Genomic DNA, 18,869 nt, shown 5'->3' on the forward strand with positions numbered 1-18,869 from the left:
TTCCCAGTAGCATCTTCCAGGTACACACTGGGGTCTAATGGCTCATTTTGATGTGAAAGAGCAGCAGCTCTACTCTGAGCTCCTTCGCTAGAGTTATGGTCCTCAAAGTGTAATCCCAACAACCGTATGAAACTTCCTTTGGTCACTTGTATCTGCAATCTCATCACTACCCAAAACTCATGACCAGAATTAAGGTCCGGAACATAGATTTGGTAGTAAATTGAGGGCTTTACTGATCCAGTAGAATATACATAGATGTGTGGTATTCATCAACATTCAGAGAGGAAGCATTTTTGGGGATCGTCACAAACAACAAGCACTGAGTTATGGTAAAGAAGTGAAGAAAGACAGTGACAGACAGGCACAGGCCAAGTGCATCTGATCTTACCCTGATGTTGTCGAAGGATGCTTTGTTAGTGACGTCATACAGAAGGAGCAGAGCTGGGAAGAGAAAAGAAACAGAAATATGTCAAATGTTTGTACTTTACTGTTACAAGAGTGGGATAATCGAGAATGTTCCAAGGGAAATGTGTTTGGCGATTATCAATCCACAGTTTATCTCTTCCACCATGTATTCTCACGGGAGCTGTTAATGTTTACTATTGTGGTGGTGCTAAGTTTGTAGTGATCTCGCCAGTGTAGCTAGTAACTAACTAAATAAGCACTGATCATCACGTGTTCAAGCTACGTGGAAATCAAATTACTGGATGTGAATAATTTGCTCTTTTGCTTCAGTTTTCGCTGCTGTGATTTTAGTCTGGAAACCCTGTTTGCATTTGGGTTTGCACAGACCGTCTAAAGGGCAAACCAATCAGTGACCAGTGTCGGTGACTAACTGTGTTGACATTGAAGTCAGTGGGGTTTTTTTTTCTCGATAAATATTTGCAGCTGTGGTAGCGTTTTGGCCCATTTGGAAGTCAACACCGTTTGGTTAAGGTCTGCTCCAATAGTTTCAAAATGAACCTGAGGTCTTCGCCCAGTAGGATCCAAGGACTGAAAACGATTCCCAACAAGGCATACCAGTCCCATATATTCACATTGTAAATGTGGGTCTGGCAACACTTGGCTAGAAGACTGAGTTGAAAAAGATCACAAGGAAAGAAGAGCAAAATCGAAAGCTTGTGCAACCTTCAGTAATATAGGTGACAAGGTATGACATGGCAAGATGTGATGAGTGCACCATAATGTGAGGACAAAAATGTGTCCTTGTGTCTGCATTTCAGTTTCTTTTACAGCACCCACGCCTGTTCATAAAATGAAGTCAAAATTAAATGTGTCCTCTTGAAAAAACAAACAAACACGGAAAATCAAAAAATAGAACAGCACAGAAATATTCTGTGTATTCACCCTGGAGAGATTCATTCTTTAGTTTTGTTCCGCTGTTTGATGCTCCACAAAGACCTTTGGGTTTTACACGAGAGGAAACGCTGGAAGAAGGACTTCTAAAATGGCTCCCAGTGTTAGTTGAGCAAAAGTGCTGAGCTCTACCGTTTATCACAGCATTAGTATTGTACCTGACAACATCCACCCATGTGAATTCTAATTACCTCCAACTGCACTGTGATCCGAGAGAGGATAATATCACCTCAGGTGTTTTTGAGGCCAAACTGGAGGGTGTGCATTATAAAGCTGTAAAAAAAAAGAAAAGAAAATCATTACGCCTACGACTGCAATTATAACTCATTTTCGCAGCTGGATCAACCTTCACTTGGAAGAATTAGCCTAAGCTAATTACCTCCACATCACCTTGCCTTCTCCTGCTGCATGTAATCTTTCCAGTCATCTTCTCCGTTACTCTCATCTCACTCCATCCTCATTCTTTTATCATGTATCCCTTATGTATCTTTGCCCTTTTCTTGCATTCTCCATCCCAACACCTCCACCCATCATTTGCCTCTATATTTTGGATTAAATCCATTGTTTGTTTATTTCCGCTAGACAAGTCCGTGAAGGGTGTTTAATGAGTTGTAATCACCGTGGTTTGCCTCTGTCTGCCAGACTGGAAAAACAAAGAGAGTGGGTGAGAAAAGAAAACAGGGAAGTGGAAAGAGAAAGAGGGAGCGAGAGACAATCTGCCCCACGATTTAATTTCCTCTCGCGTTGCTCCTATCAGCCACCAGAAGAAGACCGGAGTAAAACCACAAGGAGTTGCTTTCCTTCACCCTCCCCTAATCCAATTACATCTTGCCAAAAGCAAGACAGATGAAGCTCGAGAACTTTTTCATAGCAGCAGACACAGAGTTTTGTTATCACAGGTAGTAATAGTAGTCGCAAGACAGAAATAACAAGCCTGTAATATGGAGGAAAATAAGCTTAAAAGCAAAAGAAGTAAGAAAGAAAGTTGTTTTTTAGTTATGGGGGTATTACTGTAGTGACGTTACTTCCACATAGTAATATTATTGTCAACCTTGAGATATTTTCTTTAATGAAAGATCATGTCAAATTGAGCAACACAGCCATCAGTGGATACGGTTTTGTCATGTTTTGCCGTGCCTAGTACACCAAAGTAAGGCACCACAAATCGTGTGGTTGGTGTAAGGAGAAGATAATTCTTTGGGATAAATTAAATCATTTTATATTAACCACATCCCACAAGTTAATCAATGTACATTTTGAAAAGAAATCCACGTTAACTTTTGCTTCTCTGTCTCCCGGACGAACATCCATCCAACCATCTCCAACCTCCTCCCTTTACGGACTCCTCGTACTTCGTCACATGACCTCCTTAATGGCCTGGTCATACATGTGTCTGCTTTTTATGCCTCGATGAGGCAAAGCATGACTGACACGGCATCCTTCAGTTTATAGACTGGTATTCAAGTGTTACACAGCAACAGCAGCACTGCAAAAACCAAGGACCACTTAGGGTAGAATTTATGATACCGCCATCAACATTAAAAGTACAGTCATCTGTTAATGTTTTCTGACAAGCAACCTCTTGTGGTGGTGCACAAATAATAACCATTCTGTTAGAAGCAAAGGTTGAGGCCAGGAGAAAGTTAGGGTGGATAGTTGTGGGTACAAACCAGGAGCTAGACTTCAAAACCAACAGTCGCCTCTCATCTCTTAACTTAAAAATTCACCATTGGTTTCTTTAACTGAGAACATAACCCTCACCGAACCTTCACTTGGTAGGTTTTTTTTATGAGTACTTGCTTAACATTGTTTAGAGGACTTGAATTGGGGTCAAAAACTTCATCATGACATCCCAAGTACACATCTTAAACTGAAATTGTAGGTGAGCACAGCAACTTTAGCCCATCTACAAATGAATGGAAAAACAAGACTTCTTGTGTCACTTCTTGCACAATGAAGCTCAACTGCAAAAGTGAAGTAAAAATAAGGAAAGAGTATATTTAAGTAAAGGAGAACATTTTGACAGACATTAATGGCTCCTAGATTATGAATGTTTAAGGTTCATTTAGTGTTCAGTTTATCATGAGACAACACAATATGACAACACACCTTTCATGACACGAGCCCAAACAACCAGCGCACCAATGTCACACACATTATAACTATTTGACTTTGTGATCCACCACCACCTTGACCAATAAAGTTCCGGCAGGAAACCCTGAGCAGCGAGAGGTGGAGTATGATGGAAGGGAGGGATCCATAAAGAGGACAGCCATCCATCATCTTTCAGATGATAATCTGCGTCAACAATCCCTCACTGACCTTGCCTGTTCTCCTTCCCTTGAAGATAAATCGCATAAACAACTGATTAACGCAGACGTATTCATTTAAATGCAAACTTTCGCAGACCAACAAGCGTTGAATTTTAATTAGGTTTTAGTCTACTTACTACTTAGTGTGCACATCCCCCCCAGTCGCATATTAAAATTAGCAACATCAGACGACAACTTCATCGCTAATAATAATTATCACCCCAAAAAAACGATACTGTACATTCAATTAAGTTTCTGCATGAGTACTTTTACTTTTGATAGTTTCCCTTTCTAGCGTAAAAATAGTTCCACATTTATGAGAAATCTTTTCATTTTCTTTCTTGACAAGAGTGCGATGAGACGATCGATACCACTTTCTTGTCTGGACACGTCAAAACATTTAGCTGAGCATAACAACTGGCTCAAGGGAGCACACAGCTAGCCTAGCTCAGTCCAAAGACAAGCCCACATAAAGCTGTATGTTTTTACGCTTTAGTTTTTATATGTATTAGATACAACAGGCTAATTGGAACGTATAGAACATGCAGGTGAGCTCTTTCCTCCATGCTTCCAATCTTGTGCCAAACTAAACTAATCTCAGATAATTGTCCACGTTATATTTGTTGTAGAACAGTGTGGAAGAAAGCAATTTCACTTCTTTGTTCAAAAGTATGGTGTTGACCAAATTTCTGCCTCAATTGCTTTTACTTGTAATCGAGTACATGGTGGTATTTCTACTCAAGTGAAAGGATTGAGTGCCTTTTCTACCACTGGTTATACAATAAATACAAGAATGATCACAGATATCAAGTAAAAAAAAAAAAAAAAAAGTAATTATTAAAGTCTGAATACATTTTTATGCGCATTGCCACGATGTTTCCATCTGCTAGCAAATATCAACCAAGTACCAACATAAATTACTACCTTGAAAATTACAAAGCACACCTATGATGACATCACACTGGGGAAATCAAATGAAAAGCCGGTGTGCGTGTGTGTTTGTGTGCTTGCTAGTGTGTGTGCGTGTGTGTGTGTGTGTGTGTGTGTGTGTGTGAGACCGTGTCTGACTGATGAGTTTCACTTTACCCCTTCAGGCAAGTTGCTGCCATTGATGTTACTGCACGACCAAAATGAGAGCGAGCGTGTGAAATTGCTACCAGCGTCCCCTCCTTCCATCACCTTCATTATTCCTCTGACACTTTCAGCAGCGGTTGTCATTTCTGCCTCCTCTCTTGGCTAAGCGCGGCCCACGGGGCTCCATTCCACGGCATCCATTTTAGAGAGCGGGGTGGATCAATCACGGCGGCAAGCGATTACTAAATTCCCCAGGCGAAGCGACGGCTGAATCCATTAATATCTGCACCCGTGTCTTTTCCAGAACAACGTTAAAGAGAAATGAAAAGGTAACGTATTTATAGGATAGTTCAATAGCTCAAGACGATATAACCGAGTGTAGACGGTAAGTTCAGTGGAGGGTGTAACCGGGCGGATTCATTTGCGCGGACACACTTTTGAGCTTCCTCTCAACTCACTTCACACACGTCCACGAATCGAGCCTCAAACATGCCTTTGACTGTGACCTTGCAAATCTATCTTAATATGCGAGACACTGTGTGTGTGTGTGTGTGTGTGTGGTGTGTTTGAGGATGGATCTCACAGCTCGCGGCTTTACAGTCGAGCATTACCCTCAATGTTTTGTTTCCAATTGCTGTTTCTCTCTTCTCCATCCATCTCCCTTCTTGCTCTCCTTTCCTTTTCCCTCATCACTTCATACTTTCTCCGCTCCATCTCTTGATCATCGTTCCTCCGGCCGCCGTCCATCCTCCCGTCTTAGTTGGGCTATGTTTCGCCCCACAAGGAGCTACTGCCGCCGCCGCCGCTGCTGATTAAGGCCTACAGTTTGCTCATTAGTGATGAGAGCAGTGACCCAAGAAGACCAAATAGAGGGAATAGAAAATGATGCGGGCGAGGCGGAGCAGAGCAGCAACATGCGGTAATGACACTGATTTAATATGAACTAGACAAAGCCTCTGCTGGTTCTCCAGCTGTCATTTGTCCCGATTATCTAGCATCTTTTCTGCTGCAGCGCTGTGGCGTTTTGACGGTGAGACGGTGGTACAATTTTAAAAAGGACAAAAGACGAGCTATTTGCATTTCTTTCCAATTAGCGCAGCATCTTGCGTCGCAGTAAACCAGCAAATTTGAAGACAGTGTCCTTGGTAATGAAACAGATGTTGCAAGAATTACAGCCCTTGTTTTTTGGCCTCTCTTGGCTGGCACTAAAAGCATGCCAAATTAGCTATTACCAATTCCTGTGTGTAATGTACCCAAGCAATGCAGACAACTATCACTGGAGCTCTTTGGAAATTTCAAAATATGATGATTCTCAGGTAAATTCTGGGGTTTATAGTGTCTTTTTGGTGATGCTTTTTAAGCAGGATTATGACCATTTAATCATAACACATATAACACACATTTATTGCAATAAAGCCTGAAATGTGGTTATCAAACAGTTTTGACATTTATTACAAAATATATGTTATGGGGGCAGGATATTTGACAGTTTATTGTCCATAATGAGATCAATGCATTAAAACAGTGAACTTCGCTGATAATTTAATAAGTTATGAATAACAAAAAAACTGAACACAAATAGAACCATATCTAATTTACTGTAAACAGCTTTTTCTGGACAATGTTTTGTAAAAAAAAAAAAAAAAAAAAAAAAAGTTTCCATATTGACCAACATGTACCAATATATCCGCAATAGCCAATATCAGCCAATGAAGTCAGTATAATATACCAGTATATTGGTCAGACTCTATTATTGTTGCATAAAGTTCAATGTTCCAGTGCACTGATGTCATTTTGGACAATAACGTTTACATCTAAAATATCTTGTCTCAACTATGTTTGTTTTTTTGCCATAAGTGTTTCACAACCACATTTTGGCCAATATATCAATCCCATTTTTGTTTTACTTCGGTATCAGTATCGTATCGGTTAAACTCTGATGTGAGCCGCAATCAATCTAAAAATATAATATCTATGTGTTGAGATGTGAGTTATGCAAGTTGTGAGGCATATTAAGGTAATGACCACAGTCACTGTTGCTGCTCCAGCTGTTAACCTTGTTGATAAGCAGAACAAAACCATCAGGCCAAACTACAAAACCTGTAACTACAATAATTAACCTGCTGCTGTTCCTTTCACTTCGTGCAGTATCTTTGTCTCATGTCTCTCCTGTCGTTCCAGCCCATCTACTTTCTGACATTGCCCCTGGGGAGACAAGCCACATAACCCTCTGAAAAAGAGCAATTAACTGAGACACTGTCATATTCAAGAACAATCCTCCTGTCATTTTTATGACTTCCTGATTCAATAAATCATCACAGCATCCTTTTTGTTATAAATTAGTTTATCTTAAAAAAGACCACTGCATAAAATACCAGAAGCTTTGAGTAGCCTCTGTATTTGAGGATTATTAGTTTAATCATGTGTGTTGGTTCGGTGCTTGATTTGTAATGTCTTCCTGACTTTTGTTGGCATTTATGGTTCAGAGCAAAATTTCTCAAAACTGATTTGGAATTTGGTCTAAACGTTCATGTAAACCATAATGACACAACTCCGCAACTTTTCATTCACCGCAATCATAAGGTCACAATTTTAGTCCTCCTGTATTTTGGTTGATAACTAAACACCTGTAGAGCCTCATGAAATTCCCATCAGTCTCAACTGAACTTTGCATTTAGAGCTATGATGATTTATGTATGATGAAGTATAAACTGTTGAACAGATGCTCCCAAACTTTTCATCCTACCACTACGAATGTAACCAAATTCCCAAGTACCATTTCTCATTTCAGATGCCAACCACTTGTTTTCGAACATTCAATTCAATGCAATATTCTCAGAACGTTAGCGTTATGCAATGTCGACCGTGACGTGACGACACTCTATCGGCAAATTTCATTTCTAAAATATTGAAATGATGAACAGCTTATCTTTACACTATTGTAATGTGATCTGTAATAACTGTTCATGTTGAAAACAGGATTCTCAGTCTGTCTATTTACTACATTTAGTTGCAGCTGAAGATAAAACACAAATTTTGGAAGGTGGTCTTCTCTAGAAAAACAACAACAGTTGATGTGACAAGCACGAGTGGAAAACCCCCTGTAGTGGCCACAGTATTTATGACCAAACCAAAGAAAGTAAATATACTATAAATAGTAATAATTCACTCAAAGATGTTGCTCGGGCAGAATGACTTTGTCCTCTTCACTTGTCTACCAGATGCACATGAATGAACACCTCATTTGAAGTGTTGTCTTGGTTGAAACAATGAGATGTTCAAATCTTGCTGCCCAGTACAGTAGCAGATTCCCATTCTGCTCAATTTGTAGACAGAAAATTGTGTTTGTTTTTCACCCTCTATGAGAATATCCTGTGTGTTACAGATGCCGGTGCAGAGGACAGGTAGGACCGGGGGTTGGACTTTGGGAAATGTGGAGCTATACTTTAAATAAAACCCAACATTACTGCTATCTGTACCGTCTAAATTAGTAATGGGGGTGAACTTTAAAAATGAATATTTAACATAATTAAATAGGCTCCTCTCAGCAGTGTTTATACTGAACTGGTGTGTGTTCTGTTGAGAAGGACTTCAAAGCCATTACCGGCCCCTTTCCTTACACCACCGGTAACAGAGAGAAATCATTGACGGCCGTTACAGGGAAATGAAGCAGCCAAAGCACCTCATTCGGAACAATACAGCCCTGAACAACCCTTTCAATCACAAAGCACCATTTGGCGGCGTCATCAGCAACACAGCCATTACCTTTTCCACACAATTGATCAGCTATTTCGCTTCTTAAAATACATCACGTTGGCTCTTTTTGTGCGATAAGCTAATGGGAGAAGACGTTGGCGGAGTTTCATTTCAAGCTCAAATGTCGCTCATTTGCAAATGTGACATCTGTGACTGATGTTTTTTTTTTTTACATTAATAGTGATTTCTGAAGATTAAAACAGCTGCTTTTATGATCAACACGCCTTCACATCACTCACTCTCTTCTATTCTGTGTACTTGTTCTTGAAAACCTTGAGATCCGTTTATTCATTTCTGTGTACTCGTTACCTTCTCTCGAGGCATAATGCCTTCAGTTTTCAGTGGATACTTGAGGTTTTTTTTATGTGTTTTTCCTCTTCATCCGTTGAGTTGGGTAATTTTTCTTTTATACTGAAGATTAGTTGTTGCATATTTAAATGGTTTTTAACTGCTTTCACTTTTCTTCACGCGATAAATGAATTCACCTTTCCAAACGTTTCTCCATTTTCCACCCTATCTTGCTCGCATCATGATTCCAGGCAGTCTCTTTCTTTATATCTCTATCGCTCCCCTCCCAGGTATCTCTCCCCTTGTTAGCTGTCTCACCCACCGAGTCTGCATTTCCTCTTTATTTTTTTTTTTTTTTAGCGCCCTGTTGTTTCGCTCCATGCTGTGGAAATGACAAACTGTCAGCTCCACTGGGAGAGAACGGGAAAATGAAAAATTCTGCGGCTGGTTTCTGGACCCAGCTGGACCTTCGCGGCGCCCTCTACACCAGATGGGCCCGGCAGATTGTAATGGGCTCGCTCCAACCGCACGCTCATTTGCGCTGATTGTCTGGATCTTCTTGCTCTCTCATTATAGCCTTAATGACAGATGAGATTTAGGCCAGAGCTTAAAAAAACAAACACCCATCGCCGTCCAAGGAGGGAAATAGCACTCAAAAGCACACTCCACTCTCTCGGAAGAACTACTGAGTTATTCATGGATTGGCATTTGTGATATTGCTTAGCTAGCTGCAAAGCTAGGGATGGTGAGGTCAGTCTGTCTGCTGCTACTACTTGTGCAATTTATAAACAGCTGTTGGTTGGACTGTCATGTAGTATGTCCTTAGTCTCCAGGAGATTAATCCTAATGAATGTATTGATATCCTACTATTCATCTAGCACCATCTGTACATCAAAAGTTTCAGGTATCTAGAGAAATGTCTTTTCATCAGTTGATAGATTGACATAACATTTTGTACAGACAGTCATTGTGACTGTTGATGGATCCCAGTGACTTGGATGATCAACTGACTTCTCCTCGACCACTATCATAACGTTGATATCTGGGGTTTTGAATCAAATGTCTCGACAACCACTGGAATGATTTCTTCAAGATTTAGTAGAAACATCGAGGTCCCAATGAATTCTAATAACTTCACAACGTCATTAATTCACCTGATGCCATCATCAGGCCAACATTTCAATTTGACTAATACTTTGGTTTATGACAAATCTTCTCCAAAATTGATGATATTCCTGTCAGCTTCAGCTTTGTGCTAATTAGCATTTGCATAAGATGGTGACCACATACCTGCTAAACATCTGTACATTAGCAATGTCATTGTGAGCATACTAAAGTTATGTATGGATGGATGGATGAATGGATGGACAGTTGGATGGATGGGTGGGTGGATGGATGCCAAAGATGTTGGATTCTGCCTTGTCAAAACCTGGTGCCTTCATTACCCATAACTGCCAAGAGCTAAGTTTGAGTTTTGGGTGTTTTATAACCATATAAACAGAGAAAAACTATGTGCATACACAATTATGTTAATGTTCTGATTGTTGAAGGTGGGTTTGTTACCTTTGATGGGGCGCACCTCCAACGTCAGCCTTTGTTTTTAACTTTGATTAAAGCTTGAATGATTGTCTGACTGCTCCTGTTAGCCCCATCAAACATCTTTTTAGCTGTCACTGCATTCCCGCAGCTAAAAAAATAACATGTTGAGTACAGAGGCCATAATACTTGAATGAGTCAAAACTACACAGATAAGACCAAGATTGTATGAAACTGTAATTTTCCTTGAACAATCTGAGCTGCAGAAATTGCCTACCTTATATTAGTTGTCCGCTTTTGCAGCTGAGCTCTCAGTGCTTTGGATTCATGCCAGGTATGAATTATAAATTACTGGGTGATGCTGTGAACGTGTCAAATTCCAACCAAGAGAAGCAGAAGCGACAATGAATCACGACTCACACTTTCTTCCTGTTCATTTTGCATTTTCACGACGACACTTTTCAATCTAGCGTCTTATGGACTCAAATCAGCAGATGGCAGTGAAGCTGCTGAGTGACAGAAAGTGCTGGCTATGGTGAAGACTTCCAAAGAAATCTGCAACTGATTGTGAGGCAGAGCATATGTGCTCGGCTAATCATCTCTGTGGAGGTGAAATTAAATATGCAAGATGCACAGTCATTTGAAAAAGTGTGTACATCCCATGGTCATTGTTGGCTTTTTTGGGGCTCGTTTGAATTTCAACAAGCTGAGGTCAGAGACTGTTTGATAATTACGCAAAACTTATAAGAAGCTTTTCCAAAAGGGCGCAGTATGAACTTCTGATGCCAGCGGTGGAGTTACTTTTTTCACAAAAGAATTACATTTATTGATATTTCTGTACGATAAATAATTGAAAAAGCAAATTTTCCTTGTGGTTTTGTTCAAGTATATCGCTACACAATGTATCAAACAGAAAGTCTGCTTGTCTGAGCGTCAGAAAATACTGCAAACTGTAAATATTTTTGCAATTTCAGTGCAATTAAAGCTGCGTATGGCACACACTGACCCTATACATCATGAAGAAAACGTCCTCTTTGATTGAAGGGATAATAACTGGGGACTTTATCTTCAACTAACATTGCAGTTTTTAAATAACGAACTTAAACCTGTCATGCTTTGAGATATCGATCAGACATCAAGGCATTATAATTGTTTACCGCCGACTTGCTTACTGCTACCTGTCGATGCTCAGAAACGAGGCAGAACCCCGAGAACGTCCAATCTTTCCTTTTTCAGAGTCTGAGGCGTGAAAGAAAAAACTGTCCATTAGCTTCACAGGAATCGACAGTGCCGGTGACAGCTGCATTCGGGCCGGACCCCTCCCCTGGTCCCGCCTGTCAGACCGAATGAGCTTTATTTAAAAGTCAGGAACAGACGGACAACTCAGGGGAGCTGGTTCGAGACTCCCTGGGAGCCTTGTTAAAGATCAACGAGGGTAAACTGTTGGGCTGACAGATCAGAATAAGACTGGGCAAGTGGCCAGCCACACGCACACGCACACATGCACACACACACACACACACGTGTCCACATTCAGAAGAAAGAACCTACACGTAATTACAGATAAGACTCACACACACGAAAGTCATACAAACCGAGAAACATGCAACTAAACACACGTACCGATACATAAGAGACAGAAACACGTTTTCCAACCACCTCCTGTTACCATGCTATTTGATATGCAGCTGAAAAGATTTGTGTTTGAGGCAATGTCTGTACAGCAGGATATGTCTGTGTGTGTGTGTGTGTGTGTGTGTGTGTGTGTGTGTGTGTGTGTGTGTCCCTGTGTGTCCCTGTGTGTCCGGTACACCTGCTCGCTCAGGTTGGCCTGGGGCACACTGCTATCTCTACTGAGACACACACACACACACACACACACACACACACACACACACACACACACACACACACACACACACACACACACACACACACACACACACACACACACACACACACACACACACAGTCATGTTTCCATCACCTCAGAGGATATTAGACGGGCTTGCATCCATTCCCAAACCATAACCGTAGCTACAACTTACCTAAATCTGAGACAGACCATGAACCAAGTCTTCATACTCAAATGTAATGACTTTTGGGGAGTTGCTTTTTGTCTCCAGAAGAGAGGCAGGTCCCCGCAGTGTGACTGAGTACAGATTTATGTTCCCACAGCAGGAGTAACAAAGGTACTCTCTCGCTCTCTCTCTCTCTCTCTCTCTCTCTCTCTCTCTCTCTCACACACACACACACACACACACACTTCAGTCTATCAAACCAGCTGCATCTTGGGTGTTTTTTTTGCTCTCCCAACAGGAATGAGGGAGCAGGAGGGAGTGTGCGCATGTCAATCACAAATTTGGAGAAAACAAAGGCGATGAAACGTCAGTCAGAACAGTTGGGTTGTGTCAGGAGAGAATAGACGGTAGAGGGAAGGATGTCAGTCACAATCAAAGAGGCACACACACACACACACACACACACACACACACACACACACACACACACACACACACACACGGGGGAATCGTACCGTTAGCGTCGCGGTAGTAAGCGTGTGTCACACTCCGGAAACGCTCCTGACCAGCAGTGTCCCAAATCTGAGAGGGAAGAGGGAAGGAAGAGATGCAATTAGCAGCACATCATGACTTTGAAAACATCTGTAACTTCACACAAAAATTTACCATTTGCTAAAATCCTCTTGTGTGCAGGACATAGATTAGCAAACGACCAGTTTAGTACCTGTAGCCGAAGCAGCAAGTAAAGGGAATGTATTGGTTAAAAAGTTCGATAAGGCGCTCCAATAACCGTTAACTGTTGGTACATTTAACTAAATTAGGGGTTAAAATCAGCGTGTAGCGTTTCCCTTTCGTGTGGAAGTAACAGCTGTAAAGTCAAAATAAAATGTGTCTCAGTGCACACTGAGACACATTTTCATTTCATTGGGAGGTTTTTAAGGTCACGAAATGGCTCAATTAACACAATAAAGAATCCTGAACCAGAAAGTTAATGATGTAAATCATATCTTGTACACCACAGCGAAGGATTTGGGACACTTATTTGATTTTTGATTTTTAAGTTTGCACAGCGAACCCAGTCAAAGCCAAGCTTTAGTCTCAATCTTTTTGGTATTATATCATGTATGCAGTCATATAGTACATATTCACTTCTTGTTTTGACAAAGCTAATCTTACATTAAAAAGCAAGATAGCTTTAGCCTGCTTTGGTTTACTTTTGGGAGAAATATGAAATTACAACTATGAAGGGTTACATGGATATTTTAAATTGCGCGGGAACAGTTTGGTCAATTGAACTAATGTATATTTCCAGAAGTGCCATGTTCAGATTTCTATCACAGAGAACAAAAGGCCACTAATAAACATGTGGAAACTAACCATGCTCGCAAACTTGAGTTGATTTTACCTGCACCAGACCTCGTCCACGCTTTGTAGTCGGGAGTTATAAAAACAACACTCAGGCAATGCTCAACTTTCTCCAAACCAGCTTTCACTCTCTTTGATGAATCTCTGTGTGATTAATTGATTCTGCCCCCATTATTATTACTTCATGTTTGCCTGTCTCTTCTTTTGCAGTTATTATTTTACCAAATAAATAAATGTTGCCCAATTTCTGCTCAATGTGTAAACTTGCAACTGTTCAAAAACGTTGAGCTGACAATTATTTTGTTTATTTGAACTCTTGAATTTGCAAAGCGACAGCGCAGCTTTTAGGGATCAGTCTGTCTGAAACAATGACATTTTCACTTCTGCAATAATATAATTAATATCAACAATATTGTTTAATTGTATTATCAAGTGGTAAACTAATTTAGAAGGTAAAAGGTGAACAGATGCCGGCAAGTTTGATTAAACTCATACCTGAGAAATCCCCTGAAATACCATATGTGACAGAGACACTGATGGGTGAACACGGATCGATTAAAAAGAAAAATGAAGGGAGAGAGAATGTGAGCGTTGCGTAATTGAGGTGGAAAACTCATCAGAGAGTGTCTGATTCTGTTTTTGAACAACAAAGATTCATCTGCATCTCTGCCTGTCCGCGTCTCTCGCTGTTAACTTCCAAGCTTGATAATCTGATGGAAAGTCTGCTATTCCCTCTCGTGTCTTCAGTGAGGCAGAGCAGCGGGCTAATTGACTGATAGAGATTAACCGAGGCCTCATTAAGTCATCGTTCGTGCTTCTTCACCCTCCCACAGCAGGCAATGAAGATGTATGAGAGGTATTAACAATATAGGAAACAGTGATTTGTTCTGAAAAAGAGCCCACACAAACACTGACAGGCATGAATGACGACCAGTGAGCAGTTGGATTCATAGACACTGAACAATGATCTTACCTGCAGTTTGACCTTCACGGCGTCAATGCTCATGACTTTATTCTGAAAGACAAAAGAAAAGAAAAAAAGAGATAGTAAACACAACTGCAGATGTGCAGACCACTGACTGTATCTTAAGAGTGGATGTCGCTTCCGGGTCTGAAAAATTAGGCCGAAGCGGAAGCGCCTTCAGCTGCAATACCTCCGGGTGCCACTCGGGGTTGGTTTCAAGAAGCCTCTGGTTCCATAGACTACCATTCAACTAGTCTCATACAATTTGAAGTCAATACATTTTTCCCACAAGTAAGACAGGAAGTCACTTTCTGTCCTCTGATCTCTGTGTTTCACGAAGGACGCAGCGCAACCCTGCCTGTCCCCCCTCCGATGCACCCGCACGGTGCGGAGCAGACACACACCATCTACTCTACAGAAAAACGGACGTAGCTTCAGGGTCTGAAAAATGAAGCCGATGCGGAAGTGCTTTAAGCTGCCATACCACCGGGTGTGGCTAGAGGTCGGCTCCAAAAAGCCTCCGGTTCCGTAAACTCCCATTCATCTAGTCTCATAGAATTTGAAGTCACTAAAATAGTTATTATTATTAAAGTTAGAGTTATTTTGGGTTTTGTAAACTAAAGTTGCTCCTTGTTAGTTTTTTGGCGGGCCATCTGAGAATAATCTCGTCATTAATTAGAAAATATCTTCAAAAAGACTTGTTTGTGGGGGCGTGTCTGTTTGATTGACAGGCCTGTGGTGCAGTCAGATTACGGCTATCGGTGTGCGGGAGGTCTTTCCGCCGGGTTTTCAATCAGATCAAGTCAGTTCGTCAAAATCTGAACTGGAGACTTCATACAGGTGACGTTATACTGTTGGTTGCCCCTTAGAGCAGACATAGAAAGCAACGCCACCAGAACAGAGCAGGGAAAAGTGTTGAGGACACTTGCCACAAATGGCTAAAAATAACTATTTAAAACCCTCCAGAAGTGTCAGGACCAGAGCAAAAAGATGCTTTCAGCACCACTAAAGGGAAGTGCTCTTTTCTAAAAGGAAAGACAGTTTGCAAAGTAAATCCAGGCGTGTATGCGGAGGCTGATGCATAATGGTCGGCTTTTTGTGACCACAGTTGGTGCAATGAGGGCTTGGCCTCTGCCGCGAGGTTCTCTTTTATCACTGCGATGCTGTCAGCACACTGTACTATCTATAGTTCTGTGGACACACACACACACACACACACACACACACACACACACACACACACACACACACACACACACACACACACACACACACACACACCTTTTGTTATGATGGAGCCCTTTGTTTCAGAGAGTTGCATCATTTACCAACACCATGGTTGCCAAGGAGTTTAACATAATGCACGCACGCACACACACAAGCTTTTCGATATCTTGGCGATGTCACTTCACAAAGAATGATACCCGGTTGGTGGTGCGGCTTTTCTTCTTTTTTTTTCAAAAATGACACCAAGTAAATGGTCACCGATTGCGGCGGCTCCTGCATCCTTTTTCTACTATTCTATTAGACAAACAGAGAGTAGATCTAACTTTGCCATCTATCATTACAGGGGGACGTGATAATGCCGGGAAACAAGATGGATGAGCGCACAGTCTCGGTCAGGACACAGTGGGCGTATCGGCGATTCAGGCTAATGTGTTTCACAGAGATACGAGCAAAACAAATAAATAAAAAAGCATCAAAGAAGATTTCCAACTGGTGCAAAAACCCCAAAAAACAAAACTGTTTTTCTCTGGATTTTAAACATATATTGTTATCCTTTTGTGATTATGATATTTGAATTCCAACACACTGCTGCTGAGTCTGAGACGTTTGTGATGATCCCTGCACGCTTTATAAATTTGCTCTGTCCTGACAGTCATCCCATACCTGCCCCCTTAAGGACAAAGGAAAACAGGCTGCTGGAATTTGTGCATGAAGACCCCAAAGGTGCCCACACTCCATGCACTGTTCCTTTGCTGATGAGCCCACAGAGTTTGGTATTCAGCGACATCCTTTGAAGTCTCTGTGGGGTGAAACCTCGGAGAGTTCTCCTGCTGCAGGAGTCGGAGTCAGACGTTTTGGTTTCTAAAAAATAAAAATCCAACAAAAACAGTTTACAGAATAAGTTACTGAGAGACTTGTTGGAGATTATTCCTTAAAAAAGGAAGATGATGACTTTCAGAGCTGACAACAGCCCAGTCGAAGCTTGACAGGTCAAATTAACTCAGGAGTGTGCTTATCTGCTTGTTCATGGTTGAGTAACACCGGACAAGAGAGCTGGCTGTGGACTTGACTTACTTCCTGCAGATTGGAAGTCACGTCTGAATATTACTAGTGTACAAATACATTTGGTAATAGGTTTTTTCCACTGACAATATGACACAGATGGTAACGGACACCACAATAACTATATTTAGAGTCTTGCTGGAGATTTAACGCAAACAGTGCCTCCATTCATGTCTACCAATTAAAAACGGGTCGAACAATATTTAAGTGTTTGAAACAAAAACTTCCAAATCTCTGCAGAAATATTGATTTTGGATTCAACCATTGACCTGCAGGACTTTCAATTCTCCACTGAAAATACATTGTGTTGGTTCTTATAACAGCTAAATGGAAACCACTGAGACAGTGGAGGAGAAGACATGTCCCCCCTTGAAGAATGGTGTTCAACAATGGTCCAGTTGGTGAGTGTCATTATTTCTACTGAATAAGCTTGGTTAAATGGTTAAATTGGGCCCTTTGACCAACAATCTGTAGCTTCGAAGTGAATTTGGAAGTGTCAGTGTGTAAGTCGGTTTTTCTTTATTTGTTTTTCAAGTTTTAATTTACTTGCCTATTTTGTATATTTATTTTTGATGGGTCTAATTAAGGGAATTGATTCCTGTCGGTTTTACTTCTCTGTTTCCACAAACTGCTGCTGCCTTGCAAGTGGACAGTAGACTTATATTAGATTCTGTGCGTATGTAGACATAAGGAGAAATCACAATCTCTACAGAAATTTAAAAAAAAAATCGTACAAAAAAAATCTGTGTGCAACCGCGCTACAAGAATAGCTCAGAGGCTGTGGAAGGCAATACAGACATTAAGACATACAAATGGTGCACAAAACAAGCGTCCATTTTATTCTCTGGCACTGGTGCTGTGCAAACAGTTTGCATTGTCTCAAATCGTTGGGCTGCATTCGCATACCGTTGTGAGATTTAAGTCACACAAACTCACATGGACTCTTGCACACGTCATGAATTATCTTTACTTGTCAGTCGCGCAAACAATGGTAACTGAGTCAGGCTTACATGGCAGGTCGTTTGTTCCGACGGCTGTCAGACTTTTCAACACCACAATAAAATAATTTTGCACTTGTCATCTCATCCCACAGCACCTGTCACTTTACATTCATCGTCTCAGCTGTATTTATTTATTTTTATTTCATTTGTTTTTGCGTATATAGTCTGTGTGTGTGTGTATTTATTCATTGCACTTATTTTTTTATATATTTTTTCCTAAAATAATTATCTATCTTATTTTCTCTATCTCATACGTAATTGTAAATCGTTTTCATATTGTGTACACCTTTTTTTTATCTTTTCTATGCTGCTGTGACGAGTAGATTTCCCCACTGTGGGATTAATAAAGTCAAATCTAATCCAATCTGATGTTTTACGTTGCACTGCCACTTTTCTTACTGACCAGTCTTCACTTTCAAGGCCACGGGGTACATCATTAACTAGCCGGCTATCTTACTGAGCATAAACTCTGCGTTGTCAATCAACTCGTGAAGCTAACGTTGACCAGCCAGCTTCTACAGCTGATAAAACCCTCCAACAGTTGTCATATCAGTTAGCAAAAGTGGTTGCTGCTGGCTACAATGAACAAACCTGCTTTTATCTTCCTCTGTATTAAATCAAGGACTGATTCTGTCAAACATGATCAAGAACGTTAAGAAATGTACCACCTTTTTCACTGAAAGATAAATATATTCTGAGAGGACGATCCTGATTGGCACAGCAACACGAAGGTTTAATAAATTGAGAATTTATCATGGGAATTATTATCGTAGAATTTCTCTAACATGTACAGCTGGAAGTCAGCACTTTAAAATCTGCACATTCGGCACCCTGAGTGTGGAGGGTGCTGATGGGGCAAACAAATTAAAAGTCCATGAATTATTTGAGTGCGTGTTTATGATATTTC

General features: G+C 40.9%; 1 protein-coding gene across 1 annotated transcript in view; it reads right to left on the reverse strand.

The window, feature by feature from the left end:
• LOC138626092 (ras-related protein Rab-26) overlaps positions 1-18,869 on the reverse strand; it is a 91,189-nt gene that overhangs the window by 37,723 nt on the left and 34,597 nt on the right. The window contains exons 3-5 of the mRNA XM_069707526.1: positions 14,682-14,723; positions 12,859-12,925; positions 389-441 (exon numbers count right to left, since the gene is read on the reverse strand). Coding sequence (XP_069563627.1) covers positions 389-441; positions 12,859-12,925; positions 14,682-14,723 — 162 coding nt within the window. The remainder of the gene's footprint in view (positions 1-388; positions 442-12,858; positions 12,926-14,681; positions 14,724-18,869) is intronic.

This window comes from Brachyistius frenatus, unplaced genomic scaffold (genome assembly GCF_029030835.1).
Source record: "Brachyistius frenatus isolate BFR_SWC_R1_liver_20210118 unplaced genomic scaffold, ASM2903083v1 Contig_69, whole genome shotgun sequence".
Taxonomy (NCBI): Eukaryota; Metazoa; Chordata; class Actinopteri; family Embiotocidae; genus Brachyistius; species Brachyistius frenatus.